Source organism: Cyprinodon tularosa, unplaced genomic scaffold, assembly GCF_016077235.1.
Source record: "Cyprinodon tularosa strain WSP-4 unplaced genomic scaffold, ASM1607723v1 ctg195, whole genome shotgun sequence".
NCBI classification, from domain to species: domain Eukaryota; kingdom Metazoa; phylum Chordata; class Actinopteri; order Cyprinodontiformes; family Cyprinodontidae; genus Cyprinodon; species Cyprinodon tularosa.
In genome coordinates, this window is record NW_024038707.1 from 1,693,337 (window position 1) to 1,705,262 (window position 11,926).

An 11,926-nucleotide genomic window follows, 5' to 3' on the forward strand; every position below is an offset into this window, starting at 1 on the left:
TATCCTCACTAAAGGCTGCTGTGATTCAAAAGCATCCACCAGAGTTATCACTTTCTAGACTCAGAATAATCAACTGATGGAGCAGAGAAAAAATGTCACTACTGCTAAATAGCCTCACAGAAATGTAGTCAGCCTGCTGGTATAATTGTGAAAAGTCATGAAACACAGACCCAAATTTCCAGGAATTATTCCGTTTCATTTAAGGCAAGCGTGAAACAACTGGAATGATAACGTACTCATGTCTGCATGAATTAACCTAGGCTAAGGAAAAAAAAAAAAAAACTCCAGGAAAGCAGCTGATTAAAGCTGTTCACGCTGCCTTCAAGTTGCTAGGAAACCAGCATTGGTAGCAAGCGTTTACTTTGTGCGGCCAAGCCAAATGTATGACATGTCTCCAAAAAGCCCATTATCACTATTTGCTATTATATTTTTCAGTTAGCACACTAATATATGGAGTAAATTTGGTTACACTATTGTTGCAAGCAAAGAACATGAAATGAAACCTGAACAAGTTCGTAATCAAAAAATGGTTTAAAAGATTCATTTTGTTGTTTTTTTTTTTAGATGAAATTCAAATACATTTTTTTTTACACTTTCAAATTGCATTGTTTCATATTTTTTGACCAATTATTTATTTCTAAATTAAATTTTCTCAAATTTCTCTTTATCAAACTTTACTTCAATATAAATATTGTTGCTAACATCTGTGCAGAGAAATAGAAACGCCTTTTGGCCCCCCACTTCAAAAACATTGAAAAACCCCCCCAAAAAACTCAACATTTAAAATCTGTAAAGAAATTTAAGAAAATAGAAAAACCTCCTGAGAAAACAGCAAAAATTTCCCTTAAAACATTTGTTGATTAAGACTTATTTAAAAAGTTTTATTAATGGATTTACTTTCTTTAAAGTTTTTGCTAATAGACTTAAAGTAATTTGCTTCCAACATGAATGGAAATAAATTCACCCCATTCTAACAATAGATAAGATTTATGGGTTTTTGTTAACTTCCAATAGTAAATAATGTTCTACTAAAGTTCGAGTTCCAACTTTAAAGGTTCAAAATTTCTCACACACTCTGCACTAAAATCCAAGATGGTTGCCATGTTTGATAAAGCTAATAGACTAATACTATTGATAACCCTGTAAGACCTCTGCCCAGAGAGGTGTTATTACAGTGTTTGGATGCATACATGTGCACTCCAAAGGAATACTGTTATTAGCCTGTGAGGCTGTTAGCCTGCTTGTTCACCAAAACACCTAACAAAACTTAGGGGTTTTACAAACGTCAACACCAACACAGTAAATCTGAGAGGTAACGGCTATTCCACATCCATTTTCCAACTTACAAGCCAAATAAAACAACATAAAGAGCGAGGAGAAAATAGGAGCTAATTTTAACTATGAGATTTTGTTCTTGTCTTTCCCTGTTAGCATTTTTTTTGGGTAAACTGAACTACATAATAAAATTTAACAAGCTGAAATGAGGATAAAAATATTATGAAACTAATAATATTTCCCAAACAGTACATTTAAATTAATATCAATGTCAATTTACTGCGGTGCCGTTTCTGAGCAGTAATTGATTGTGGAACCTGTGGTTACATCAAAATATTGCACGCTACATATCAGTGGGCCGTAATTTAGACATCACATCATATTTCAACAGTTGTGTTGCAAATCAAATATGATCTCCCGGGTGATAATAAATCCACACGGCTGTGCAATTTCATGATTACCAAGCAGAGGGCTCAGTTGTGGTTTCTCCCCGGTCGTTGAATACACAGGAGCGTGACCTTCTGCGAAACATGGTGGACCCGGGGCCCTTCCTCCTGGTTATACGCAGATAAATGTCAGAGTGCAGGAACCTTGGGTAGGAGTCCTTTTTCATCAGACTGTAGACTTTCATCTGGGCTGCATCAAAACAGCTTCTTGCTGGGTGTTCCATGTTTTTCTTGATGGCCATCTTTGTGTTGTAGTCAATGTTGACCTAAGTTGAGGCAAAGTAGAATAAAACAGTACAGACATGGGTTATCAATGGTGCAATTAATAATAAAATCTCAAATATGCGTGAATAAATATGAGTGGTATGCTTGATTTTAGCCTTTTTGGTTCAAGATCATAAGTGGCTTATAAATGTACTCAAACCCCTATACAACCTTAATTTTGAAATCATTTTATTTGGTTGGCCAACATAAAGTAGAGCATACTTGTAAAATGGAAGCGGGACTCAATGGAATCAACTGGTTTTCCTTAGATAGAAAAGTTTAATTCAATTTAAAGGTATGATCTGGTTGAATTGTAAAGTGCCTTGAGATGACGTGTTTTGAATTGATGCTCTATAAATAAACTGAATTGAAGAGAATGGATCTGAAACCTACAGTATACCAACAGAGGCCTGAAAGATAAGTCACTTGTATTCACCAACTTGGACTCATCATCAACTTTCCACATCATAAGACTGAGCTTTTTAGCTCAATCTTTTTAGATCAATTTTTAAAACTCAGATTGGAAAAAAAAAGCCTCTATGAAACCTTTTTCTGTCTTCCCGGAAATTTGGGGAAATAATTCGGGAGTTTGTTTCTTTAAAGCGATGTCAAATTTAAATCCTCCAGCCTGGTGTACTGCAACTTTTACATGTCTCTATTCATACACAGCAAAATCAGATGTGTTAAATATCAACTGTTGGTGAAGTATACGTATATATAAAAAAAAATAATGTCAATACAATATTTACACAACTATGCAAGAGTAAGTTTGTCTGAAGAGTTGGTGTTAATCTAACCCAGTGGTTCCCAAAGATTTTCTTCTGGGCCCCCCTTTGGATTACAATAAAATTTCCACGCCCCCCGACAACCCCCCCCCCCCCCCCACACACACACAAAAAAAAAAAAAAAAAAAAAAAAAACTGGGCACACACACCGTTCAACCAGATATAATAAATCTATACCCATATTTTGTTTTCAAAACAAACTACACCATCTTTACAGTGGAACACATTTGTGTAACTGTATTTTTTTCACAGTTCTATAATGTAGATTAGAAGAGGATTCTTTGTTGTCTGTGTTATTTTAAACATATTTCTTTTTTTATTTGTAACAATATTTAACTTTGCTATAATCTATACATTAAAAAAGCCTCTGTGCAAAATGGAGTGAAAACATTTAACAGCTCCCTGAGTGGTATGCTTGATTTTAGCCTTTTTGGTTCAAGATCATAAGTGGCTTATAAATGTACTCAAACCCCTATACAACCTTAATTTTGAAATCATTTTATTTGGTTGGCCAACATAAAGTAGAGCATACTTGTAAAATGGAAGCGGGACTCAATGGAATCAACTGGTTTTCCTTAGATAGAAAAGTTTAATTCAATTTAAAGGTATGATCTGGTTGAATTGTAAAGTGCCTTGAGATGACGTGTTTTGAATTGATGCTCTATAAATAAACTGAATTGAAGAGAATGGATCTGAAACCTACAGTATACCAACAGAGGCCTGAAAGATAAGTCACTTGTATTCACCAACTTGGACTCATCATCAACTTTCCACATCATAAGACTGAGCTTTTTAGCTCAATCTTTTTAGATCAATTTTTAAAACTCAGATTGGAAAAAAAAAGCCTCTATGAAACCTTTTTCTGTCTTCCCGGAAATTTGGGGAAATAATTCGGGAGTTTGTTTCTTTAAAGCGATGTCAAATTTAAATCCTCCAGCCTGGTGTACTGCAACTTTTACATGTCTCTATTCATACACACCAAAATCAGATGTGTTAAATATCAACTGTTGGTGAAGTATACGTATATATAAAAAAAAATAATGTCAATACAATATTTACACAACTATGCAAGAGTAAGTTTGTCTGAAGAGTTGGTGTTAATCTAACCCAGTGGTTCCCAAAGATTTTCTTCTGGGCCCCCCTTTGGATTACAATAAAATTTCCACGCCCCCCGACAACCCCCCCCCCCCCCACACACACACACACAAAAAAAAAAAAAAAAAAAAAAAAAAAACTGGGCACACACATCGTTCAACCAGATATAATAAATCTATACCCATATTTTGTTTTCAAAACAAACTACACCATCTTTACAGTGGAACACATTTGTGTAACTGTATTTTTTTCACAGTTCTATAATGTAGATTAGAAGAGGATTCTTTGTTGTCTGTGTTATTTTAAACATATTTCTTTTTTTATTTGTAACAATATTTAACTTTGCTATAATCTATACATTAAAAAAGCCTCTGTGCAAAATGGAGTGAAAACATTTAACAGCTCCCTGAGAGTTTTTTCTTTGTACTTTAATCCTCCCATCTTTTCGGTGGCTGTAGTGAGCCTGCTTTTTGCTGTAGATCTTTTCAAATCTGGGTTGCAGTGTCACAACTATCCATTATGCTCAGTCAAGCAAGCGCTGCTTTTTTTTTTTTTTTTTTTCTTCATTCATCCATACCGCTTCCCGCGCCCCCCCTGCAATGGCATTGCGCCCCCCCCAGGGGGCGCGCCCCACACTTTGGGAACCACTGATCTAACCTGACTCCGCCAGATGGATTTGCTCCGCATATCCATCTTGAAACCTTCCGTAGAAGTAATTTTGGGAAGGGGCGAAAATACTGGTTAGCTGATTGGCTTATGTTGGTATTAGACGGGCCAAATAAACCAATCAGATCAACGAAGCATATGACGTACTAACAAAGCGACGACGAAGAGGACCCAATTGATAGATCAAACTCTTGCCGAAACCAGTCCGGAGAAGAGCAAAAACATCTTTTCCTCTGAGAAAAGCCTCCAGAGCAGTGTTTTGCTCTTCTTTCAGTGAAGAAATACTCTGTAATTCCGATAAAACTTGCTCGATAGCCACGCTAACATTAGTTTAATCGGCTGAAGCCGCCATGTTCTTTAGACCGAACTGTCGCGCTTCTCGTTGCGTCACACCTCAACCTGCCTCAAAGCCAACGCTCATTGGACGTTCGTTTGGTGAACGGCTCCAAATTTTTTTTTACGGAGAGTCTCCAGACTGATCTGCGAGTGAAATCTTGAAAGCTCGCGAGATCAGGATGGTCTCACGAGGCTAGTGTTAATCAGCAGAGCTAAATTTAAGCACTCTGTAAAGTGATAATTTTCAAACCAATGCCTAACTGATTTTCTCAACATAACGACATCAATAGTTGACATTGGAGTTGTGGTGTAGGATTTACATGTATGTCCCCCTGCAACTGGAGGGTCGCCGGTTATAATCCTTTTTCAGGTGTTCCTTAGGCAGGACATTTCCTGCACATTGCCTATTGGCGATGGTCAGAGGGGGTGGTGATGAAAGTTTGTAGTGCAAACTGTACACACTATGGTTATATACGTTTTGTGTTAATCACAACTATAAAGAGCTTTGCTGCAATGTTGGTGTAATATTTACACCAAAACAACAATTTCAAAAGTGTCGTCTTGGCTAAATCCAGCGTGGACCATTACAGACACATTTAAAGTGTTGAATCTAACTCTCTAGGAGTTGAATTAAGGCTTTCAAAATTTGCTTTAATTCTCACTAGAATCAAAAAGCTAAGACTTGATATGATGGGAAGATTTATGGAGTGACCTAATGACAATGGTTTGATTAACTCTTACCAACTTCCTGAAATAACTGCTGATAGCAAAAACGCTCCTGCCACTACCATGCCTAATAGGTGGGGATGCTTGGTTTCACTGTACTGTGCAGTGTAAGTTTTAAGCTACACAGAGTTGTACTCCAAGGCCAGAAAGATCAATCTTAGTCTCAGAAGCAGCAGTTTGTGTGTGCCCTACATAGCTTGGTGAAAACTGCAAATAGGACTGTGGGTTTCCTCACTCCCACAATGACTTTCTTACTCCCACTGTTACACAAAGGCCAGATTATTATCAATGTTTGTCAAAAATGTTTCTAAAAACTCACGTGTTATTTATCCACTTTCCAAACTTCAGGCTACAATGTTCTGGTTGATCTAACACAGGGCTAACAATGAGTGGATCTACAGAGGTGTTAATCCTTTGTAGGGAAAGTTACTGTTTTTGATCACTTGCATACCCCTTACAAATGGAGTCCCACCCATCCCTCTGTGAGGTCTAAAGTTTATAAACTAAAAAAAGGAAGTGCCAGTATCAGCATTAATGCCTCTAAGGTTATGTTGTACCAAAAAAAAAAGTGTTTCTTTTACTCTCAGATGTTTTTCTTACTAAATTGGGGCAAGTTGGCATTTCTTGTTATTACATTGACATACATTTTTGAATGTTTTTTGAATTTTACAAAGGTAATAAGTTCTAGATTCCAATAACACCATTTGTTTGATTTTTAAAGTATTTCACCGAGTGCCTTATAAAGGATTAAATCCATATGAAATTTTTTTTTTTGAATCCCAATACTTGTATAGATGAATAATTAGGAAAGGTTTGCCAAATAAAACAGGGGAAAACCCAACATCTACACAATAAATAGAGTCATCGATAAGTTTTTACGCTTTTAGACATTTGACGTCGACTTGTGCTTGTTAGATCCTCCATTCTCTACATTGTGCTTCAAATTGATTTAGAAGCGTATATCTACTGCAAACAGGCAGAGCAAAGAGGAACCACAGTGCACTAGTTTGACAAATTGCCATGCAGGAGAAAAAAAAAAACTCCACCTCTAAATGTGTGTTCACTCTAGACTGAAAGTGTGTGGGAGATGCTCTGTTTAGCTTTGCTTCAACAGTTCAAAACCTCAAACTAGACAGCTAAGTCTCTTCAACAGCTTAAACTGCTGTAGGCCTTAAAGAACATATCTGATGGTGGTCGCATCATCAAGCACAAATTGTCTAGAAACCACAGACGTCTCACACAAAAATAACCCGACCTGTTTTTTGCAACATGCATGCATATGACCTCAGCAAGATGCTGCACCTAACGATTTTTTTTTTTCACAAAGGTCACCTCACCACAGGCTCATGACTGCGTGTTAGTCCTTGCCCACAGTTATTTTTATAATGGTGACATAAATATTTTATCTCAGTCCTGAGTGACAGATAAGTCAAGAAAATGCTAAATGTCATTTGAGCTTTTGCAGCTCCACACAGCAGCAGAACGTCTAAGCAGTTTTAGAGGTATAAACATCCCACCACGTACCTCTTTGGGAGCCTCTGATTCAATATAAACTGTATAAATATATCTGGCTTTAGACAGACGCTTTGTTTCCGAATCTATGGTCTTGTATTCTTCGCAGGCCAACCAAAACTCAATGTTTTCCTCGCTGAACTCTGTCCTGAGGAACTGGGAGAAGGTTTCCACCCCATCTGAAAGAGGATAGAAAAAGAATTACAGAAAAAACTGTTAATAACATTAAAAAAGAAAAATACAAAAGGAAATTAAACACTTAGTATGTACTAAAGGTACATAGTCACATTAGAAGCCTATGTCAGAAAGACCAGAATCCAGTTGATTATAATAAACCAAATTACATATTCCAATTATTTGCCCTTTTTTAGCCTAAATAGAACCCCAGCAACAGGCAAATTGAGCCGACGTGGCGCCATCTGCTGGCAGTACAGTTGAACCACCAGAATGCCAGATGGTGGCCTTTGAAGCAGTTACTAAATAAGTCCCAAACATGCTGCAATGCCTCGTGGAAAACATACAGCTGGAAAGACAGAGCTTAAAAACATGGCTAACACTAGTAGCACATTAGCAGGGACGAATGCTAATGTGACTCATTCTGATATCAGAATGCTTTCTGAGTTATAGCTCCAGCTTTAGTGAACTCCAACAGTCATGTTTTCCCAGCGCAAATCAAATTTTATTCCTCTCGAGATGAAACATCCTCTTGTGCTTTTTTAGACCTGATCTTGGATTTTCTTTGCTTTTCACAACTACGTTAGGAGTTCCACACTCGCTCGCCTAAAAATAATCCCAGTCACATGATGTTGTTATGGTAAGCATACTCAGAAAGACTATATTCACAGAGAAATTGAGCAATGTTCTCTCGAACCAGAGTGAGTTATTGATGTATTTATTAAAAAAAACAAAAACTGAAATGACTCAAGTATGTTAGCCTCGTGAGACCATCCTGATCTCGCGAGCTTTCAAGGTTTCACTCGCTAATCAGTCTGGAGACTCTCCGTTAAAGAAAATTTGGAGCCGTTAACCAAACGAACGTCCAATCAGCATTGGCTTTGAGGCGGGTTGAGGTGTGACGCAACGAGAAGCGCGACAGTTCAGTCTAAAGAACATGGCGGCTTCAGCCGATGAAACTAGCGTTAGCATAGCTATCGAGCAAGTTTTATCGGAATTCCAGAGTATTTCTTCACTGAAAGAAGAGCAAAACACTGCTCTGGAGGCTTTTCTCAGAGGAAAAGATGTTTTTGCTCTTCTCCCGACTGCTTTCGGCAAGAGTTTGATCTATCAATTGGCTCCTCTTCGTCGTCGCTCTGTTAGCACGTCATATGCTTCGTTGATCTGATTGGTTTATTTGGCCCGTCTATCACCAACATAGGCCAATCAGCTAACCAGTATTTTCGCCCCTTCCCAAAGTTACTTCAACGGAAGGTTTCCAGATGGATATGTGGAGCAAATCCATCTGGCAGAGTCAGGTTACAAGTATGTGCCTTTAAAAAAAAAAAGTAAAATATTGTGTGGATAATTTCATTAGTGTTGAATTTAACCCTGCAATGAAGTATGTCAGAAAATTCTAACTATTTTTAAACTAGAGCTTTGGGGCAATTCATTATACGTTTTCTGTTGACTGTATCTGTCTGATTGTACAAGTCAGGTTTTTGACATAAAGGTCTGAAAAGCTCATATATCAAATATGATACACTTTGTATTAAAGGGTCAAGTATGACATAGAGATCCTGTAACTGGTATAACTATCTTATGAAAGTATTTCTAGAAAAATGCATACCAAAACCATTAAAGAAAACAAATTCAAGTAAATTAAAGTTCAGGTCCTGGTAACAAGATCAAAAGCTTGTCTAACGTAGAGTGAGGCCAGAGCTAGTCATGAGATATGATCCCCAATGGTGGAAGTAGAACTGTGGTGATTGTTCACCATGCTATGCAACCTATATCTAAGAAAAGCTCTGGCTCAGTTTGTTTCTGCCATGAATAATTTTGCATTAGCTGGTTTTAGACCCAGTGTTTAACCTCCAGAGTTCCCATCTCCAGCCCAAAAAGTTGACAAGCACACACACAATGCTATCTTCTGTGCCCTGATATATCTGTGGTGCATCGAACTAAATACCTGTGAAAACACAGGTGGTTCTGTGAGTTATTAAATAGCACCACATGGTTTTCTCTCTTTTCAGGTAAAAAAACAGTCATTGAACTCTAATTTGAAATAAAAATCATGAAGTCTAAAGAGTAAAGGTATGCTCAGCAACCTTCTAATCATGGCTTATAAATAAGGGCTTTGTATTTTAACTAAACCATCCGATAAAGAATAGTGAAAAGCAGAAATACAGAGATAATAAAGGTAATAATTACTTTAAGACTGGTTAGTACTGTAGGTATTCCCCGATTTCTTTCTGTTGAATAATAAACCAGATAAATTCTATAGAAAATGTGTGGAAAATGTGAAGAACACATTTTTAATTTTAATTTTGTGTAAAATATTAACCTCAATAAAAACAAGAACAGGAAATCTGTTCTATAATATAGGTGCAACTAAAGCTGCCAGCTTCAGTTTAGGCTTTAGATGGAAAATAATTTGAATTTCAATAATGTATATAATTCAAAACAGCAATGATGGCAAATATTATGGAACACTATAACATGAATACCTCTGTGTAGCTGGAACACAAACAGATCCAAGTTATCCTATTTAAAACATGTTACCATAGAGCAAACAGTGTGGCTCTAAAGTATAACTTCTGTGAATAGGAGGAAGTTGCACAGTTTCTGTTTTGCTGTCTGCTCCGACAAACACTAAAAGATGTAGTGAAACTCTTGCTGACATCTCCATTGCCTATTTATTTCTTTGAGCTCACCGTTCCACTTTTTTGCCCAAATAAAGCAAATTCTCTGACAGCTCAACTGATTGCTGCGGACAGCAATTTAAAACCAGTGTTGTCGTGAAAAGTTTTTGGTCGCCAAGTCTGACCTGTGTGCTTTAGCAGCTCTTCAAAGGAGTCGCTCCACTGCAAGGCTGCCTCTGGTGAGATGCTGCAGATAAAAAGAGAAAAGAATCAGACAAACGGTCAGATCCTCCCTAATGATGCGGCAAACAAAAGTTGTGGGATTCTCAGAGAGCTGTCTCCTCGCCAGGTTTTCTGCATGCGACTAATGAGTTGAGGAGGGCTGCTGGAAACTGGGAGGTTAAAAATGAATCACGGTTGTCTGGAATAATAGCGGCTGTACATGAAAATAAAAGATTGCGCCTCACTTGCTCGTTGTCGTCTCTGTCTTTTTATGAGGACTGACGTTTTCATGGGAGCCTGACTTGGTGAGGAAAAGGCTTAGTCTGCTCTTCCTCTCCTTGTCTTTCTGTCTGCAAAACAAGAGAGAAAATATATCAAACTCCAAACATCCTGTGTTGCACTTGTGGCACTATTTAGCAAAATCAGCATTTTTTTTGTTTTTTTTTAACTCACTTTTCTTCTCTGTGAGATTTTGTGGTTGACATGACACATAAAAAATTACCCAATGCATTTTAGAAAAGTAAGATGAGTCAAGCAAGCTAATAAGTCTTAACAAAAACCTGAGGTACTCACGAGGAAAGTCCTAAAGCCGTAGAAGTAGCAGAGCAGTTTGGCTGCATCTGTTTCCTCATATAAACCGTTTTTCTACTCACATATCAATGAATATCTTAAATAACTTGACTCTAAATCCTTCATAGATGTTTGAAAAAGGAGCAAAGTTTAGAGACCAACCTGCTGCTATTGTCCCTCATCGCTGATGACTGCAAGTCTTCTACAGCAAACATTTTGAAATATGCTTCCTCCTTTGGGGCCATGTAGTTAAATTGAGGAAATAGAAAAAGCAGCGTCTCCATGCCGGTCTGTCAGTCTGTGTGTACCGTGCAAAGAGGCAGGCCACAAATAGCACTCTGAAAAAAAACTGTTCAACCCAACATTTGATGAGCCACCTCATCTTTTTTAAACCCTTCATGTTTTTTATTTCCCATACCGGCTCCACTTCCTGTGATGGTGAAGCGGGTCTATCAGCGACATAAAAAATTCCCCTCGGGTTCGACGTCACATTGAAAGATTTCCTCAAGTTTTTGATAAAGAAATGTGGTTACGTTCAATCATAGAATTATTTGTAATTTTTTTTTCCTCTTTTTTGGGGAAGTCATCATCTTTTTTTGTTGAAGGAGGTTTTATGCAATGAGTCGTTGTACTAGCGGGCTGTATGATAATAAAGAAATACTGAGTTTGTTGGGCCATTTGTTTTATTGATCCTGATTTGACTGCAATTTTTTTTTTCTTTTCCTGGTAACAATTTATTATTATCAGCTCCTTCAGATGGCTCCATGAAACCTCTTGGCTGCTTCTCTGATTCGGATTTCCGACTCTGTGAAAGCAAAGACTTTGTCATGTAAACGTCCTCATCTTATCCAGCTAGTTAAAAAACCAATGCATTGACTTGCAGTCCAAGGGGTGAAGAAAACCAACCTGACCAGCCATAAATATGACATAAGTAAGCCAGGGCGGAACTAACAGGGTTAGTAGAAAAAGGCTAGAATTATTGAAGCAAGTTATCAATTAAACGTATTGTGGAGGATTTTTTAAGAGACCCGCCCTCTCCGCTTGCGCGTAGAAGAGCATGCACAAGCCTATTTCTCCTCGTGCACGCCGTGTTTAAAATGTGCTATTCATAGGTCATACAAGCTTACTGTGTCCATATACAGCGAGGGACTATGTAGTGGACTTTATAGCATACTCTGTTAACTGACCGTACTAACAGATGATTACTGCTTTTTGCTCCATTGGTCATGTCACT

General features: G+C 37.6%; 1 protein-coding gene across 1 annotated transcript; it reads right to left on the bottom strand.

Annotated features, from left to right (window-relative positions):
- Positions 1 to 1,043: 1,043 nt before the first annotated feature.
- rgs18 (regulator of G protein signaling 18) lies at positions 1,044 to 11,090 on the bottom strand. Its single transcript, XM_038283569.1, has 5 exons — positions 10,855 to 11,090; positions 10,368 to 10,472; positions 10,086 to 10,147; positions 7,118 to 7,284; positions 1,044 to 1,987 (listed from the first exon to the last, which is right to left on the bottom strand). Exons 1-5 carry the CDS (start codon positions 10,974 to 10,976, stop codon positions 1,733 to 1,735), a joined length of 711 nt encoding a protein of 236 aa, XP_038139497.1. The 5' UTR covers positions 10,977 to 11,090; the 3' UTR covers positions 1,044 to 1,732.
- Between the last annotated feature and the right edge of the window lie 836 nt (positions 11,091 to 11,926).